The sequence below is a fragment of the Hypanus sabinus genome, chromosome 10, assembly GCF_030144855.1.
Source record: "Hypanus sabinus isolate sHypSab1 chromosome 10, sHypSab1.hap1, whole genome shotgun sequence".
NCBI classification, from domain to species: Eukaryota; Metazoa; Chordata; class Chondrichthyes; order Myliobatiformes; family Dasyatidae; genus Hypanus; species Hypanus sabinus.
In genome coordinates, this window is record NC_082715.1 from 71,595,408 (window position 1) to 71,615,698 (window position 20,291).

Here is a 20,291-nt window from a genome sequence, read left to right on the forward strand (position 1 = left end):
GAGATGACCAGGTTGCAGGCTGTAGCAGTGGCTTTCCTCAGATGCTCAGAGTTAACGATATAGAACAGAGTGTAAAAGCTGTTGAGCTCATCTGGGAGAAAAACCACGATGTTGGCAGCACCACTATGCTTGGCTTTGAAGTCTGCGATGGTATGCAACCCTCGCCACAAGTTTTGTGTGCTATTCGTTGTGAATTTTGACTCAGTCTTGTCCCTGTATTGTTGTTTCACAGATTTGATGGCTTTGCGCAGATCGTAGCTGCTTTTCTTGAGCTCCTGCTGATTCCTGGCAATTTAACACTAGCCTAATCACAAGATCATTTACAGTGACCAATTAACAAGCTAACCTTATGACCTTGCACTTGATTGCTTGTTCTGCAAATCCACTGATTCGCTGCACTTTTTTGTTGGATTTTACACTTAATTTTGCATTATAATTGTTTTATCTTATCCTACCTCAATGCACAGTGTAATGAGTTGATCTGTATCAATAGTATGCAAGACAAACTGTTGACTGTATCTTGGTAGATGTGACAATAATAAACCACAATGCCAGTTTACTTATTTTAATGCTCTCATATTCCTCCTTGATCTGTAGATTCATACTGATGTTCATCTGTAAGTTTCTAAATGTTTCTCAATAGTCATCTTCAACTAGTAAATTTTGGCAAAAACAACTGCTAATATCAGGCTACATTGTAGCATAAGGTAATGCTTTACAGTAGCAACGATCCACGTTCAATTCCTGTCATTGTCTGCAAATATGTTCTCTCCATGAACACGTAGGTTTCCATTCGGTCCACCAGCATTCCAGAGACATATAGGTCAGTAGGCTAACTGGTCACATGGGTGCAATTGGGCTGTGTGGGCTCATTGGACCAGTAAGGCCTGTTAATGTGCTGTATCTCTAAATAAAATGCATAAATGATCACAAACTATTCTACTTCAGTCTTCAGACTGCAACTACAAGAACAGCTGTTTTCTATAATTCTTCTATGTGTCTGTAAATCATTTTTCATCAGTTGGTTGGACAATCTTGTTCCTTCTCTATTTGGAACAGTTCAAGTCCATCCTTACCATTTGTACATAAAAACTGATTTTTTTTTTCCTTTTCTACTATTTTCTGAACTCACTCATTGAATGTTCATTGCCTCTGTCAGAAATCTCTTAACAGTGATGCATGTTCATTTATGTTTGATTAGATTCTGATGTAACTTCTGTAAATATTGCATTGTCAATAAATAAATGTACAATTAGAATTGCTAAGCACGTGCAACAGTGACAAGAAGGAATGAATTATGGCGTGTCTACTCAACTAAAGCTCAGTCTATCTGTGTAAACAGAGTGATGAGAAAGGTTGTGTTGAATATGGATTTCTATTTCAAGTTGGCAGAGAGTTCATTGCTTCAACTGTAGATTGTAAAGTTTTTGATCATATTTTTCATTTTGGATTCAAGAAATATTGAGGTCAGTATTTGTATCTTTACTCTCGATTGTGAAGGTTAGAATTTTCAGGTTGGTCACAGAAAAAGGAGGGGAGTAAATCATGCCCACAGTGGCCATATATTGATGTGATGCTCCATTCCTCCTCTCTGCAAACATTGTGTAGCAGAGTTTACAATATCAGAAATGTACTGTCTTCCTGATTAACCTATCAGTTCTTCAAAGTAATTTATTGATAGAGAGCCTCAGAAAAACATAAAGAGATCTGAAGAATAGTGGAGTCAACTGTACAGATACAGGCCGTTCAGCACAATAGGTCTATTTGGGTTAGATTGATCGTAACATAGGTTTATAAAGGTCAGCACAACATCATGGGCCAAAGGGCTGCTACCGTGCTGTACTTTTCTATGTTCTGGTTTCCTTATTGTAGGAAGAAAGTGGAAGATTTAGAGATTGTGTGGAGGAAAATTACCAGGATACTTCCTGGACTAGACAGCACATCTATGATCTTAGTTTGAGTGAGCTAGAGCTTTTCTCTTTGGACAGAGGTGGTTGAGAGGTGACTTGATATAGGTGTACGAGATGATAAGACTCATAGGTTGAATGGACAGCCACAGACTTTTCCCCAGGGCAGAAATGACTAATATGACGGGTTATAAATTTAAGATGTTGGAAGGAATTTATAGGGGGGGATGCCAGAAGTAGGTTGATGATTGAGAATGATAGGTGCATAGAAGGCCCTGCAAGAGTTGGTTGTTGGGACATTTAAGAGGCACTTAGATAGGCACATGGATAAGCAGTGAATCTTCGAGTAGGTTAAGGGGTTGGCATGATACCACGGGCCAAAGGGCCTGTACTGCATTGTACTGTTCTGTATCCGCCACATTCCAGTGTATGTCAGAGCCTCTCAGGGAGGCGACTAATGATGCTAACTTCATTTTAATAACTATGTTTAAAAAAAAGCTTGATATATATATATACATGATAAATGATTGCTGCTAGAAAAACTGTTTGGTTGTGATTGCAAATCATTTGTTGGAAGTTTATAGTGCAAACCATTATACTCAACTAATCCAATGATGCATCTCAAGAGTATTTGATTAAGCATCAATACTAGCCATTATAACCTGGATAGACTGCTTGTTATAACACATTATTTAATTTGTGGCCTTGAAGATTTTTCTATTGAAAAGATGTGATGCGATGGTGGAAGTTTAGAGAAGAGCAATATAAATGAATCCAGGAAAAAGAATTCAGGCAGGTAAAATGAGTTATATTAATTCAGCATCAGGATGCTATCACTGACATATATAACTTGAAATTAGTTGTTTTGCGGCAGCTGTACAGTTCAAAGACATAAAATGTCTATAAATTCCTTTATAAGTAAATAGTTCAAAAAAATAATGGCATAGTAACATGGCAGTTAGCGTGACACTTGACAGTGCCAGTGATCATCGATCAGGGTTTAATTCCTGGCACTCACTGAAAAGACTTTGTACATTCAACCTACCTACAACCATGAGTGTTTCCTTGGGTTCTCTGGTTTTCTCTCTCATTCTAAAGACATAAGGGTTAGGGTTCATAGGTCTGGACATGCTAGTTTAGTGCCAGAACTGTGGTGATGCATGCGACTGTGCCCAGCACAATCCTTGAACTGTGTCGGTCAATGATGCAAATGCTGCTTTTCACGATATGTTTTGATGTATTTATGACAAACAATGCTTAGCTTTAAAATTTATCTTTGGAAAGGTACACCCAGTGGGCACTTTTTACGGTATACCTACACACCTGCTTTTTAATGCAGACATCTAATTAGCCAATCCTGTGGCAGTAAGTAGATGCATAAAAGCAGGCAAACACGAACAAGACTTTTCGTTGTTGTTCAGATCAAACGTCAGAATGGGGAAGAAATGTGATCTAAGTGACTTTGACCGTGGAAATATTGTTTGTGCCAGACAGGGTGATTTGACTATTTCAAAAACTGCTGATCTTCTGGGTTCTTCATGAACAAGTCTCTGGACTTTGCAGAGAATGGTGCAATAAACAAAGAAACATCCAGTGAGTTCCATTTCTGTGGGTGAAAATGCATTGTTAATGAGAGAGGTCAGCGGAGAATAGGCAGACTGGTTCAAGCTGACAGGAAGGCAACAGTAACTCAAATAATCACAAATTACAACAGTGGAATGCAGAAGAGCATCTCCAAATACACAAGATGTTGAACCTTGAACTGGGTGGGCTACAGCAGTAGAAAAACTCAATGGTTACTGTTCTAGGTACAGGAGGTGCCAAATAAAGTGGCCATTGATTGTATAGCAAGATAGTGTTCATAGATCATTCAGAAACCAAATTGCAGAGGGGAAGAAGTTGTACTATGTTTTATATTCTTACACACATTCAGGACCAAAAAATGGCAGGTTAATTTCCAAATATGAATATGCATTGTTTTCTCTGATGCTGTCCAATGATAACTGGTAACTGTCTAGTGCACAATGACAAAAGAATGGCAAATGAAATTTAATTTGGATAAGTGTGAGATGTTGCTTTTTGGGAACATAAACTAGGCTTAGGACTTCCACAGTGAATGGTAGCGTTGTAGACCCTGACAATAGTTTACATACATCTAAAAGCCAACATTAAGCAAGCAATCAAGACATTGAATACTGCCATCAGCAGATAAGAAACAACCTTCCCTAATGCCTTTCAAATCATTGTCAAGGACATCAATCATGTTTGCTTGAAGAAATCCCTGCCCATTGATCATCAGCATATACCCTGTGCAGCACCAGGGATCCCAATGCACTTGACCACTGTTAGTCTATGATTAGGAATGCCTACCATTCCATGCCTAGACCACCTTTTGGGAAGTTGGATCACTTGGCTGTCCTCCTGCTTGCATACAGGCAGAGGTTAAAGAGCAAGACTCCAGAGGCGAAGGAGTGACTATGGGATTGCTTCAAATTGGTAGACTAGGCCATATTTAAGGAATCATCAGAGGATCTGAAAGAATACACATACTTCATAAAAACAATCATAGGTAAGTGTGCCTCACAAAAACATTCAGAGCCTTCCCTAAATGGAAGCCCTGGATGAACCACGAGATTCTCAATCTGCTGAAGTCATATTCAGATCTGGCAACTAAGTATGTACAAGAGGTCCAGTTACAATCTCTGGAAAGTCATCCCACATGTGAAGTAACAATTCCAGACCAAACATGAATCACTGAAGGATGCTCGACAGCTGTAGTAGCGCTTGAGTGCTATTACTTCTTATAAAGTGAAACCAAGCAACATAGCTGACAACAAGGCTTCACTGCCACATGAGCTCAATGACTTCTATGTTTGCTTTGACCATCAAAACATTCATGAACTCCCACAGCTTCCAATGACCCAGTGATTTCAGTCACTGAGGCTGACATGAAAGCATCCTCCAGGAGAGTGAAATCACAGAAAGCGTGCAGTCCAACTGGGGTAGCTGGCCGAATACTGAAGACCTGTGGTGATCAACTGTCTAGTGTTCACTGATACTCTCTTGTTTCAGCAGTTTGGGGTATCTACCTGCTTCAAGCAGGCTTCTCTTATACTGATGCTTAAGAAGAACCTTGTAGCCTATCTCAATGATTATCGTCCAGTAGTTCTTACATCCACTGCGATGAAGTGTTTTGAGAGGTTGATGATTGAACATATCAGCTACCGGAGAAGTGACATGGATCTGTGCCCTTTTGCCTACCTTCATAACAGGTGTCATTTTAATGGCTCTTCAGTCAACCCTGGAACATTTGGACAGCAAAGGTGCATACATCAGGATGCTCTTTATTGACTAGAGGTCGGCATCCAATGCTATCAATAGGAGTACTGACCCCACACCACCAGTTTAAGGAACAGTTATTACCCCACAACCATCAGGCTCTTGAAAGAGAGGGGATAACTTCACTCAACTTCACTTGCCCTAATCATTGAACTGTTCCCACAACCTACAGACTCACTTTCAGTGATTCTTCATCTGGTATTCTCAATATTTACTGTTATTTATTTAATATTATTTTTTCCTTTCTTTTGTATTTGCACATTTTGTTCTCAGGGCTGAATATGGTGATACAGATGTACTTTGATAATAAATGTACTTTGAACAGAGGCACCTAGGAGTTCAGGTACATGGTTCCCTGAAAGTGGTGTCTCAGGGAGAGAGGGTGGTGAATAGGATTTTGGCACACTGACCTTCATCATTCAGGATATTATGGACAAGCTGAGATGTTATGTTACAGGTGTACAAGATGTTGGTGAGTTCACATTTGAAATACATTGGATTCCAGTTAATTGACGCAGCCGCTTATTTGGGACAACACTTAAAGAACAAAAACTAATCAAGAAAATAGCTGGGAATCCCTTCATTTATTTGGGACACTATTAGTTGGAACAAAAGTCTATTGCAGAACTGTTTCTAGCTAGTGTCAGTCACTTAGTTCATTTAGAGCAAGCAATTTTTAAATAACATCAATTGGGTGTGCTTTTGTTAGGATGCCAAGAAATATGTTGTTTGATTATGACACTACTTCATATAGGTAAGCAAAAATGGCAATCCATTATCTTCACTTCGGGTCCATGTGGATTCTGTTCATTTACAATCAAAGGAACATGCCAGCGAAGCCTATATAATCTTTTCTGTTGATAATTATTGAGATTTGCCATTTTGCAGCGCATGAAGTAAGTATTTGTATATTTTTTTAAACTGGAAAATCAATAAAAAGATTGAAAAATGAAATGATAATTATTAGAAACTGAACATAGTTCTGTAATACTGTAGTAGTATTGGTTGTGTTCTAATTTGTCTGAATTTCATTTAAGTACATTATTTGTTATTCAGTTAAACAGTGGTTTAACTTTATACGTTAACTATTTCTATGTAACTTTGGCTAATTGGGACAGCTGCTTAATGGGTTAAAATGTTCCAATGTATCCCAATTAACAAAAATCCATGGTATTGTCAATACACAAGAGATTCTGCAGAGCTTGGAAACCTTGAGCAACACCCATAAAATGCTGGAGGAACTCAGCAGGTCAGGCAACATCAATGGAGAGAAATAAACAGTCAACATTTTGGGATGAGACCCTTCATCTGAACAGAAATGTTCTTAGTCTGTTTCCCTCCATAGATGCTGCCTGACCTTTCAAAAGACCCCCTCTGCGTCTTCTAAGCTCCAGCGAGTACAAGCCCAGGATCTACTGGCTTACTGCCCAGCTCTCTGTGAAGTTATTGCAGATGACGTGGAGAACCCCTGCAGGAAGTCAGCACCCGTTCATTTTGTACCATGTCACCTAATTTAAACTCTAATGACGGTGCCTTCGGGCTTGTTCAACATATCTGCAATTAAGCTTTGATTTGCTCAGGACACACAGTAAATCCACATGGAGGTATAAATATAAATCTAATCTGCTTTTACAGCAGCTAGATTGCACATTTGTTTCCGTGGCAATGTTTGCTCCATTGAAGTGGATTGAGTGCAGACGAGGCTACATTTAAACCTTGTAAACAGCTTTCCTGGTTTGATTAGCATATTAAATCAACCAGAGGATCTAGAATTAAAGGCTGCCATCTGTCAGCTGTTTTCAGTGTCTCCGTAAAAGGCTATATTTAAATTTATGCAAAAGACAATTAGAAAGTGTGTGTGTGTGTGTGTGTGTGTGTGTGTGTGTGTGTGTGCGCGCATGTTCCTGATAGTGTGTGGGTGATATGGTGTGTGCATTAGCATTGCACACAGAAGTTCACAGATCTGGTAAAGCAGAAAGACACAAATTCCCCTTCTCTGTTTCAAAACTTCTTTTATTAGGACAGAACAGAGCAAGCATTAAAATACATATCTAGATGTGTGCGGGACCCCCTCACTGCAGCACATCTTCTCCTCTGCCCGATCTGCGGTGCCATTCATGATCCAGCCCACCAGCGAGGCCCTGGTAAACTTCTGTCAAGTCACTGACCACTGTACGTTTATACCCACTTCACTGACATACTAGCAGCACACACAAAACACTGGTGGAACACCGCAGGCCAGGCAGCATCTATAGGAAGAAGAACAGTCGACATTTCGGGCCGAGTCCCTTCGTCAGGACTGTTGTTGACTGTACTTCTTCCTATAGATGCCGCCTGGCCTGCTGCGTTCCACCAGCATTTTGTGTGTGTTGCTTGAATTTCCAGCATCTGCAGATTTCCTCGTGTTTTCACTGATATACTATGCTAGGTGGAGCAATAATCAGAAACAACTTAAACCACATTCATGCGCTGCCACCACCCTCTACAAACCCTACGCCTCTATTCACATGACTTTCAAGTTCTCATGGTTATTTTTTATTCTCGCAGTCCCATCAAAGCTTTTGCAGCTAATTACATAATCTCAAGACCACGGTGAAGAAGATATTCAACATCTCCAAAGATTAACTCTATGTGTGATGTGTGGGGTGTGTGTATGTGCGTTGAGTGTACCTGAATGATGAGGGTGTGTGTCAGTGTCAGTGGTGTGTGTGTGTGTGTGTGTGTGTGTGTAGACATGTGGATTTTTCTAAGCTGATTTCAAACAATGATAGACAACTAACCCAAAATCACTGGTCTTCCCTCATTGAGTCATAGAGTTGTACAGCACACAAAAAGGCCATTTGGTCCATGATGACCAAGAAATATATTTGAACTAATCCTGTTTCTCAGCACTTGCCCCTTATCTCTCTAAACTCTTGTCATTTATGTACCCGTGCACATACTTAAATGTTCCCAATGGACATACCTGAATCACTTCCTCTGGCATCTGGTTCCATATATCTGCTACCTATTGTATAAGAAAGTCAGCTCTCAGGTCATTATTAAACCTTGCACCTCTAGCCGTGAAACCATGTACTCTAGTTCTTGATTCCCCAACTCTGAGAAAAGTCTGCTCACCTTATCAATGTCTGTCGTAGTTTAATACCCCTCTGCAAGATCACCTCTCAGTCTCCTACACTTCAAGGGAAAAAAAAACTTTAGCCTGTCTTGTCCCTTGTTGCCTGAGTCCTGGCAACATCCTTGTCCTTTTTAGGTTTGCACTCTATCCAGTTGAGTCACATCCTCTCCCCCTAATATCTTCCATTGTCCCCTGCTTTACTGACCAGATTCCAGCACCTGTAGTCCTTTGAATTACTGCTCAGGTCCCATCAGCAGCTGTCTCCACCTTCACATTCACACACTACCTCACTCCATCTGCCTCTCTTTTATGTCTCTGTTGTTCTCTCTCTCTCCCTCTTGCTCTCCATATCCCTCTCCCTCTCCTTCTGCCTCCATCCACATTCACTTTCACTTTCTGTTGTCTCCCAACTGCACACACATCCCCACCTACCTGGCACTACTTGTCTATTATCTCACACCCCTCCTCTGTCCACCAATCACCTCAGGCTACTGTCTCTCCCCTCTCCTTCTTATCTTTTCACTACCCAAATCCCCTCTTCTCTTTAAACAGCTCCACAAAATATTGATGCAGAATTTCGAACTGAAACATTAACAATTCCTTCCTCCCACAGATGCTGCTCAAGCCGTTGAGTTCCTCTAGCAGATTGATTGTTACTGCAGATTCCAGCGCCTGCAGTATCTTGCGTCTCCGAGGAAATGCTCTTTTCCTCAGTAGTTACATTTCATATTTCACCTTATCTTTTTGTCATTTGGTATTGTTGCTGCATTGATCAGATGAACAGAAAGGAGCATCATTGTTATATAGTTCATAAAAAGACCTGTATTCTGTGGAGAAACTAACCCGGCAAGTAAAATCTGTATTTGTTCACTTGTGATCACAGGATGTACACGATTCTTTTTCTTCATTCTTCACAGAAAGTGCAAAACGTCAGTTAGTTTGCTGCTGATAACATCTCAGAAGCATGTCTACATTGGCTTTTGGAGAAAGTATAGCTATTGGCATTTGATAAATCTCGCCTGCTGAGTTTTTGCATTAATATTGTCATGGTCTTGCACTGCTACTAACAACCCAACTCTTGTAATTGCAAATGGGCTATTTTCAAAGCACTCCTTAAGCCCCGGTCTGCATAATTGAGCAAACAATCTGTGTCATCTTCTCAGATCAATTCTGTGATAACACTGAACTGTCAGATGTCCATCTCTTTCCTATGGTGTTGGACCAAGGACTTTTCTGCCCTTTCTGATGGGACTGGGAATTGCACCACACTTTACAGCAAAACATAGATGGGCACCAAAAATTGCACTGCATTATTTTGAGGAAATGCAGGCACTTGAATCTAACATGTGCACATCAAGTATCACTAAAAAAACACAAGTTTCCTTTGAATATTTTACTTGTTTTGAGATGTAAAATGGTAACAGGATATTTTGGACCAATAAACCCACACCACTCAATTACACTCATGTCACCAATTAACCTACTAACTTGTACAGCTTTGGAATGTAGGAGCAAGCCAGACCACCCAGAGGAAACCTGTGCCATCACAGACAGAAAGCACAAACTTTTTTCCCTACAAAATTGAACCCGGATTGTTGGTGCTGTAATAGCATTGTTCTAACTGATATACACTATTTGTTAACGTGCAGAATCAAGCTGTGTGCATGCTGACCATCTTGTGTCCTGCATTATGATAGTGACTTGAAGTTCTGAGTTATAGAGAAAGGTTGAATAGGTTAGGATTTATTCCCTGGAGCATTGGCGATTGAGAAGAGACTTGATAGAGGTATATAGAATTATGAGCAGTGTGAACAAGCAGGCAATTTCCACTGAGGTTGGGTGAGACTAGAACTGCAAGTCATAGTTTAAGGGTTAGATCTGGAAAGTTTAAGGGGAATCCAAGGAGAACTTGACTCAGAGGCTGGTGAGATTGTGGCATGAGTTGCCAGCTAAGGTGGTGGTTGCTCGTTTGATTTCTGAATTTAAGAGAAGTTTGGATATGCATGCGGATGAGAGGGGTATGGAGGGCTATGTTCCAGGTGTATGTTGATGGGACTAGCAGAGAATTATTTTAGCATGGACTGGATAGTTGTTAGGTCCTCTCTCTGTGCTGTAGTGTCCTATGGCTGTATGACTCTATCATTCAGCCTTCTGAGACACCTCCTGTACCTAAAAACTGGTCATTGAGTGTATGTTTGTGGTTTTCTGCTGACGTATCCCATACATATCAAGAATTGAACTTCTGTGCATTCAGAGATGCACACCATGGCTGTAAAGCATAGTTATTTGAATTACTGTCAGCTTGACCCAGTCTGACCATTCTCCTCTGACATCTCTCATTAACAAGACACTTTCACTCACAGAACTGCCACTCACTGAATGTTTTTTTTTGTTTGTTTGTTTTTGCACTAAAGTTTTTTGTAAACTCTAGAGACTGTTGTGCATGAAAATCTCAGGACATCAGTTTCTGAGATACTCAAGCCACCCCAGATGGTTCCAACAATCATTCAACAATCAAAAGTTATTTGGATCACATTTCTTCTCCATTCTGATATTTGATCTGAACAACTCAAAGCTTGACGATGTCTGCATGCTCTTATGGTTTGAGTTGCTGCCACATGATTGGCAGATTAGATATTTGCATTAGCAAGCAGATGTGCCTAATAAAATGGCCACTGAGTGTAATGAAGTTGTTAAAACTCCTGGTTTAATGCAAGTTTTTTTGACTAATTCGGTTTGTATCCAGAATCTGTCACAGTAGAAGAATCACTTTGAGGAATGCTTATTACTGTTGCTAACAGATGGTCTGTATGGATTAGATGAGTTCTGCATCCAAATTCTCAGTGTGCCTCTGACAACAGTGTTAGCAGATTCAGAGATCAGCAAAATGGTTCAAGTTCAAATTCAATTATCATTCAACCATACATGAATATAGCCAAATGAATCAAGATTCCTTTGAGTCCAAGATGCAAAATACATTACGGACAGCATCCAGCACACGACACATAGCACATTGCACAAATAGCACAAATGGTTACAGAAAGAGAGACGCATGCAGTCACAAAGACCTGTAGATGTATGGTCAGTTGACCTGACTCAGCTTCTTCTTTCACCGTGTGAACTCTATAGGGCAGCACCGACTAGGGCTAGCATCTAACCCAGAACTGCTCTTTCCCACACCATGTCAACATCTCCTCTCCTGGGCAGCTGCAGCAGGTGACACCGTGGTCCCAGGACCTACTCCTCACCACAACTGAGGCAATGCAGCTCTCTTGCCACCAGTCTCACCAATGAACCAGTGAACAGTATTCTACACTACCAATGTCCAACTAGGTCTTGCAATCACAATAAAATTCTCCAAGACATAACATGGTAACATCAGCATCATCCTTATTGTAGTCTTGGAATGTGCACACCAGAAGCACTGGAGGAACATATTTCATCAGTGTTTTATTGTTATTTGCGTCTGGACTCCAGTAACCAAAAAACCAATTGCAGCTGCCTTTAATTGATTTTTTAAAAAACTTTCAATAGATCACTGTAGCTATTCCCAAAGGGGATCAAAAGTGGAATGAGCAAACAGGTCCCACCATTCAATCAGATCATGGTTAGTCCTGAAATACAAATCCATCTCCTTGCCATGTCTCCCAACCATCCGGGCCTTGCCCTCTCCTCACTGCTGCCATCAGGGACCTCAGGACCTGTATGACCAAGTTCAAGAACAGTTTTTACCCCTCAACCATCAGGTTCCTGAATCAGAGCAGATAACTTCAGTCAATTTCTCTCAATCTATCACTGAACTGATTCCACAACTTACAGACCCACTTTTAAGGACTCTTCATCTCATGTTCTCTTAATTAATTGCTCTTTTATTTATTATAATTATTTTGTTTGTGTTTTGTGTGAAGTTTTTCATTGATTCTACAACGTTTCTTTGTATTTGCTGTGAATGCCCACATGAAAATGAATTATAGAGTAGTAGACAATGACTTATATATACTTTGATAATACATTTACTTTGAACTTTGAATTTGGTTCTGTGTGATGCAATAAACTATCTGTCTCAAACTTGAGTGAAGCAGTGACCAATTGTCCATGGCCGTCAAGGGAGCCAGCTTCAAAGTTTTGGAGCAACATATATTTTACTGAATGAACTCAACAGCTCCCTGTGGAGGGAAATGGACAATTGATGTTTTAGATCAGGACCCTTCAGCTGGAAGAGGAAAAAGAGTGTTGGCGGTCACTAGAATAGAGGTGGGGGCAAGGGCTGGAAAATGAGAATTAGAATCAGGTTTATTATCACCGACAGATGTAAAACTAATTTTGTGGCAGAAGTACAGTGCAATACATAAAAATAATTACTATAAATTACAATAAGAAATATATAATCAAAGAATAAATAAGTATTGCAAAAAGAGAGCAAAATAGTAAGGTAGTGTTCATTGGCCATTCAGAAGTCTGCTGGTGGAGGGGACAAAGCAGGTCCTAAAATGTTGAGTGCGTATCTTCAGTCTCCTGTACCTCCTCCATGGTGGAGCAGACTTGATAGGCTGAATAGCTTAATTCTGCTCCTTTGTCTTATGGTCTTATAATGAGAAGAGGACATGTCCTTGGTGGTGAGGGTCCTTAATGATGGATGCTGCATTTTTGATCTTGGAAGCAAAAGCTGGCAGGTATTGGATTCCGATGTTTTTAATCCAAGGTTCTTTTGGATTAGGAAAGGGGTACAAACTCTATTGCTTCACATTCATTTTATGAAGTGTTAATAGAACAAAGGAAGTTGAAAACAAACAGTGATAGAAGTCTAATAAGCCAAGAGAGGGAGAGGCAAAAGAGAAAGAAAGTTAAAAACGATCATGCTGCCTCATGGTCAACTCTTTTTATACTACATAGATAAGAAAAAATCCATGCAAGTTTGCAGATAAGAGTCAGCCAATCAGATAAACCCTGTTCAAATAATGTAGCCCCAGAGAAGCTCCTGAGCTTTCCAGAATAATATAAATGTAAGCACTAGCGGACAACTGGATTATATATACTGTGACCACAGGGAAGCAGGCAATTAATTGTTAAACTGCAAAGAAAATAACAATCAAACAGTTGGATCCAACAAAGGTTATAGGTGGGGAGGAGGGATGATAGGTAGATGCATATGGGGAAGTGTGAGAGTGATTTCAGAAACACAGGAAATTCTTCAAATGCTGGAATTTAGAGCAACGCACACAAGATGCTGGAGGAACTCAAGAAGTTCTTATGAAGAGTCTCAGCCCGAAACATCGACTGTTTATTCCCCTCCAGAGATGCTCCCTGAACAGCTGAGTTCCTTCATCATTTTGTGAGTGAGTGATTTCAGAAGTGCAGGGAGGTGATGGGTGGAAGTGACAATGAGCTGATAATGGGAGAATTTCTATTTCTTTTCTACAATACTGTAGTGTGATTTTTGTATACCTCTTAAGTGCAGTCACTAGTGAACAGTCCATCACACCACCTGATTATGGGCTGAAGGATTTGTAATCTAATTCCGATTTACTGACTGCCTGATAAATCTTGTTTTCTTCAGCTGAAGCTGAAATACACCTTTGACAGAGTGAAACAGTTAAGAGCACTTAATAAAGTGTTATGAAGTGAAATAAAAACATTTTGCCACTTCAAGCAGCTTTAACCTCTCAGATATATGCTTATGTAGGTGGTGAATTAACCCCTTTTATTTTGTGAACATCAACAACATTAACTCCTTGGTATCCAACATGGTATGACATTGGCATGATGGGTGGCATTAAATATAACTTCTCCAACATATTAATAACTAATTCCATGGTAGCATAGTGGTTAGCACAACACTATTTCAGCTTGGTGTATCAGAGCTCAATTCCCATGCTGTCTGTACGTGAATATGTGGGGTTCCCTGGGTTCTCCAGTTTCCTCCCACAGTCCAAGGTCCAAAGGGAAGACAGTTGGTAGGTTAATTGGCCATTGTAACTGGTCCTGTGATTAGGCAAGAGTTCAGTTAGTGGGTGCCTGAGTGGTGTGGTTCATTGGGTTGGAAGGGCCTGTTCTGTGCAGTATTGTTAAATAAAATTAATGGAAGGATAGATTTAGTAATTTTAGATTTTTTAACAATACATCTTCAGAGATGAAGATGAAGTCCCATTTAGCTACTGTGTATACAAACAAGTTTATTTTCCCTTGAGTGGTGGAGGTTGAGAGGAAACCTCATAGAAGTTTGTCAGCTTATGGGAGGCATAAACAGGAAAGGCAGTCGGAATTGTTTTCTACCCCAGGGTTGAAATGTCTCGCACCAGAGGGCATGCACTTAAGGTGAAAGAGGGTAAGTTCAAAGGAGGTAGGTGGGGCAAATTTATTTCACACAGAGAGAGGCGGGAACCTGGAATGCGCTGTCAGGAATGTGGTGGAGGCAGATGCGATGGAGGCACTTAAGAGGTTCTTATGTTGTACAAAGAATGGAGGGATTTGGACATTGCGTAGACAGATGACACAAACTACATGTTTAATTACTAGTTTAATTAGTTTAATCGGTCATCTTGTGATTCAGGGACAAACATTCAACTTAATGTCAGAGGCTTGATGGGGAGATGTGACATTTCCTCTGACAAGAGTGTCTGCAGCTGTGGGGGGGGGGGGGTGCGGTCATAGTCTCAAAATAAGAAGTTGTTTACTCATACGTGAAATGAAAGGAAATTATATTCAGATGAAGTGTGGAACATCTGTGGAATGAGCTCCCTGAGAAAGGTGTTGCGGCTCAGATGAATATACTCAAGACACAGCTGGCCAGTGGCTCTACTTTATTAAGAGCTTTGAGGAGATTTGGTTTCCACCAAAGACTCTTAGAAATTTCCATAGGTGTGTGGTGAACAGCATTCCAACTGGTCATTTAACGGCTTTGAATGGAGGCTCCAATGCACAGGATCAGAAAAGGCTGGAGTGGGCTCTAAATTCAGTGAGTTCCATTATGGGCATGACTCTCCACCCTATCAAATATACCTTCAAAATACAAAAGTGGCATCCATCACTAAGAACCCTCACCATCCAGGACAAGCCCTTTGCTACCATCAGGGAGGAGATACAGGATTCTGAAAACCAACTCTCAATGATTCAGAACAGCTTTACCTTTACATCATATTTCTAAATCGTCCACAAACTCATCAACACTAACTCATTATTCTTTATTTTCGCACTATGTATTTATTTTGTAATTTATCGTAAACTTATGAAGTGACAGGGTGGAGATATGTCTCTACCTCTTCTAGCCTGCAGGTCACCTTTGGGCAAAGCATAACACCTGCTTTGCCCCCGATCAGGGTCACATGAAGCCATGGGAGAAATTGGTGGATATCAGTGGGTCCTGGTTATGTGACCACTGACGGCAAGCAGACAATCTCTGATAAGTATTGATAATGGCTGAGGTCACCTATTCTACAAGACACTGCCAAGTCAAAGTCAATGATAAACTACTTCTGTAGAAACAATAGTCAAAAACAATCATAGTTATGGATGGAAGACCATGATCACCCATATCATATGACATGGAACATGATGATGATAATGTTAATGATAATTTTGCACTATACTACCGCTGCAAAATTATAACTTTCACATCATAAAATTCACAGATAATAATCCTGGTTCTGATTCTAATATATGATGGCTTTAATGGGATATAAGGTTAATGTTGTACAGTGAGGGGATGAGAAACATTAAGAATCAGTTTTGATTGTAATGATTAAATATCAGCAAAACCATGGGACTGATAGCAGACCTCAGGAAGGGAAGACAGATGAACACTCATCAGTACTTGATGAAGAGTCATCAGTGTAAAAGGTGAGCAGCTTCAATTTTAACATTTAAGAGAAGTTTGAATAGGTACATGGATGGAAAGGGTACAGAGGGCTATTGTTTCGGTGCAGGTAGATGAGACAAGGCAATTTAATAATAATTTAATAGTAATTTGAGATGGACAGAACAGAGTCATAGTGTTCTATGACTCTATTTTAAAATGTACTGTGCTGCTGCAAAAAGTTCATCATTCATTTCACTCAAAATGGGTGAAGAGCTAAATGAGAGATTGTAACAACCTGAAAGGTTAACTCTACTTCTCTTTCCGCCAATCTGATCTGAACTGCTGCGTATATCCAGCATCTTTTGCTTAATGGGATATTGCACCTGCCTGGAGTGAACCATTGGCTTTCAAGTAGTATTCGAGACAGAAACAAATGGTGATCTTCTTGCTGTAATTAGTCAACTATTAGCCACCTGTTCCTCTTCTCAGCCAATTGAAACCAGCACACAATAATTTGGTCTTTTCTGAAATTCCCTGAAAGTGTTGGTTCATATGCCCTGAGGAGCAGAAACAAGTTAATGTCATTTATTAAACCTGGGATCATAAAACATCTTGTATTCCCAACATGCAAAAACTGGTTTACTTTGCAGATTATTTAAAAATATTACACTGAGTTCAAGTGCTAGACTCATTCAACCAATTTAAAAGGCAAAGATGAAAAAGAAACAGCTGAGATGGCATGGTGTTGTGATTGATATTCACTTTACAAGGCTCTGAAGGCTTATTGCTAACTTCAGGTTTCTAGCACAGCGGGATGTCCTTTCCAAAGGGTCAGAGTTGTTGGTGATAAAGTTGAACTTTTCACAATGTTCTTTGCTCAGCCTTTTGTTGCAAACAAGTACCTGTCTCCAGTTCTTAATGTAGATTGCAAGCAGCAATCAGTTTAAATTTGAAAGTACAGTCTGCTAGCCCACAGCAGGTGGCTGACTGCTAAGAGGTTTGGTTTGCAAAGTAATGTGACCAGGAAAATTTTGTCTGCATTAGCCAAATGCAAGACAATGAGGTTATGTCACTTAGAACATCAAGAATGATTACAAGTTGGGATGTTTGTGTACTCAGGGAGTTAGCCCTCACTGTATTAATTGTGGATGTTTTGAATCTCTATCTGCCAGAAGCTTTTAAGAATATCTGTGTGAGTCACTTTGTCCCAACAAAGGTATTTGGAAAACACTGCATGCAGATGAGATCATCTAATAGAAAATAATATCAGAAGCATTAGGGATTGTTTGGAATAACAAGGAGAATGCCAGGAAGATGGAGTTACAGAAAGAGGAACTAGAATTCATTCCAGTTCAACTAGAATTCATTCAAACCTTCGGTTTCTGAGATGAATGATTTGTTTGTCTGCAACTTGTTGGTATGCTCCTCTAGTTCCTAAGAATTGTACCTGTGCTTGAAAATCCATTGTAGTTTGTAAATTTTTAATAAGTTAAAAAAAAATCCTCTGTGAGTGTCAGCTATGTGTTAAGAACACAAAGTCTAAACTAAAATATTTTTTATTAACAAAATATACTTTATTCAAAAATAAAAATTATTTACCATAAACCATTCGATGACTCTCAATCCTTTACAGGTATTATCATTACATTTTGTAGATTTCCACACTTTCAGCCACTCACGTGGCACTCTGTTGGTTCATCTTTACCCACCATTGTTGAGGGGTATACTCCCCGCTCCCGACCCCCCCCCCCCCCACTCCCGCGGGAGAAGAACCCTAAACCGTGATCCTTCCCCACCAGGCCCTTGTGGTGGCTGCACCAAATTTCAGTTCATCCCTCAGCACATACTCCTGAAGCCGAGAATGTGCCGGTCAGCGGCATTCTCCCACAGACATTTCCATCTGCTGGTAGACCATCAAGTTTCAGGCCGACCAAAGAGCATCTTTCACTGAGTTGATGATCTGCCAGCAGCACCGGATGTTGGTCTCTGTGTGCATCCCTGGAAACAGCCCATAGATCAGAGAGTGGGTTAACTGGTCATTGTAAATTGTCCCATGAATACAGTAGGGTAAATAGGTGGGTTGCTGGATGGTCCAGCTCATTGAGCTGGAAGGGCCGGTTCCGTGGAATTAAACTTAATATACAAAAGTCATGGTTAACCTCATAATCAGATGGAATAACGTCTCATTTTAGCTCATACCTTTTACCCCAGGTAGCATCCGGATAAATGTTTCTGTACCCTCTCCGAAGCGTTGATGTCCTCCCTGGAATGGGTGAACAGAACTGCACACTATGACACACTGAAAATGACACACTATGTCTGCATTTTAGAATGCCTTGTAATAGAGACATTGTAAAGATTTAAGTTCTATGCAATCAAAAGAACAGCTGTCAATGAATGATAAATAAGCATCCCTTTACTGAGTTGTTTAGTTATTATTTGCAAAAAAGAAACAATCTTTTAAAGATTAGAAATTTGCTTTATTTTTCACTTTTACATCAAACCATACAGTGAAATGTGTCATTTGCATCTCATCAAATCAGCAAGAATTGTGCTGAGGGCAGCTTGCAAGTGCTCCCATGTTTCAGGTGTCAGTATAACGTGCCCACTACTTACTTACTCTGACTCGTACATCTTTGGAATGTGGGAAGAAACTGGAGCACCTGGAGGAAACTTACATGATCACAAGGAGAACATACAACCTCCTTTCAGACAGAAATGGGAATTGAATCCTGATCTTACAGCTGGCTGCTCTAAATGTTGCACTAACCACTACACGACTGTGCCGCCTGGTCTGCTGAAGAATTCTAACATTCCATGGAGTAATCAGTTTGTATTTTACTGAGTGATGCAAAAACAAGTGGGAACAATACTTCTTCAGAGTGAGTTGACAATTTTGCTTTGCTTGCCTGCAGATCATCAAGCTTAAGTTTGAAGAGTTTGACCTGGAACGAGGTTATGACACCTTGACAGTAGGAGATGGAGGAAAAGTCGGAGACACTAGGACAGTTCTGTATGCGTAAGTACTGTCTGCAAATCCTGTTTGAAATTTACTCTTCAGTTGTAGGTAATGCTGGTTCAGATGCCCAGTTAAGATAAGAATAGAAGCCACCCGGCCAAGCAACATCTTTGGTAGGCTTCATCATCTTAGTTATTAGTTTCTTTTCCACTGATTCCCCCCAATCTCTTTGGAAGATCAGGAATCCCTGATCGCCAAGACGTTCACGGAGTCACAGACTGATACAGCATCAGCTCTGCTAGTCTCAGTTGCCTGTATTTAGCCCATAACTCTACAAGCCTCTCCCTTCTATGTACCAATCCAAATGCCTCTTAAATGTTGCATTTGTACCAAGCTTGGCCACTTCCTCTGGCAGCTCATTTTAGGTAGGCACTGCCCTCTGTGCTATCTAGTTTTGAATTCCACAACCCAGCGGAAAAGACTATGACCATCCTCCTTATCCATTGCCTTCATGATTTTACAAATTTCTGTGAAGTCAGCTTTACTTTTCCAATGCTGCAAAGAAAAAAAGATCCAATATGATCAAAGTCTGCCTGCAACTCAGACCATCAATTCCAGGCAGCATTCTTGGAAATCTCTTCTGCACCGTATCAAGCCTGACAGTGTCTGTCCTATAAGTGGGTTACCAAACTGTACACAACTCGTCTTTAGAGCGTAGAAGAATGAGAGAAGATTTGGTGGAGGTATAGTATACATAATTATGGGGTATAGATTGGATAAATGCAAACAGGCTTTTTCTGTTGAGGTTGGGTGAGACTAGAATGAAAGGTCATGGATTAACGGTCTGCTCTGTCATTTCATCATGGCTAATCCATGTTCCTCCTCAAATCTATTCTCCTGCCATCTCCCTGTAAACTTTTATGTCTTCTATAGAGAAAATAGATACAAAATGTCTCTTTAGTTCAGCTGCTATTTCTTTGTCCCCCATTAATGCCTCTTCAGCATAATTTTCCAGTGGTCTGAATGTCTACTCTCACCTCTCTTTTACTCATTATATACCTTAAAGGACTTTTGGTGTCCTCTTTAATATTATTGGCTAGTTTACCTTTATCTTTTCCCTTCTTATTACTTTTTCAATAGCCTTTTGTTGGTTTTTAAAAGCTTCCCAACCCT

The 20,291-nt window shown here is 40.2% G+C and overlaps 1 protein-coding gene across 1 annotated transcript in view; it reads left to right on the forward strand.

Annotated features, from left to right (window-relative positions):
* LOC132400744 (CUB and sushi domain-containing protein 1-like) overlaps window positions 1–20,291 on the forward strand; it is a 2,029,389-nt gene that overhangs the window by 1,449,876 nt on the left and 559,222 nt on the right. Inside the window, exon 11 of the mRNA XM_059982042.1 lies at window positions 19,075–19,178. Within this exon, the coding sequence (XP_059838025.1) occupies window positions 19,075–19,178 (104 nt within the window). The remainder of the gene's footprint in view (window positions 1–19,074; window positions 19,179–20,291) is intronic.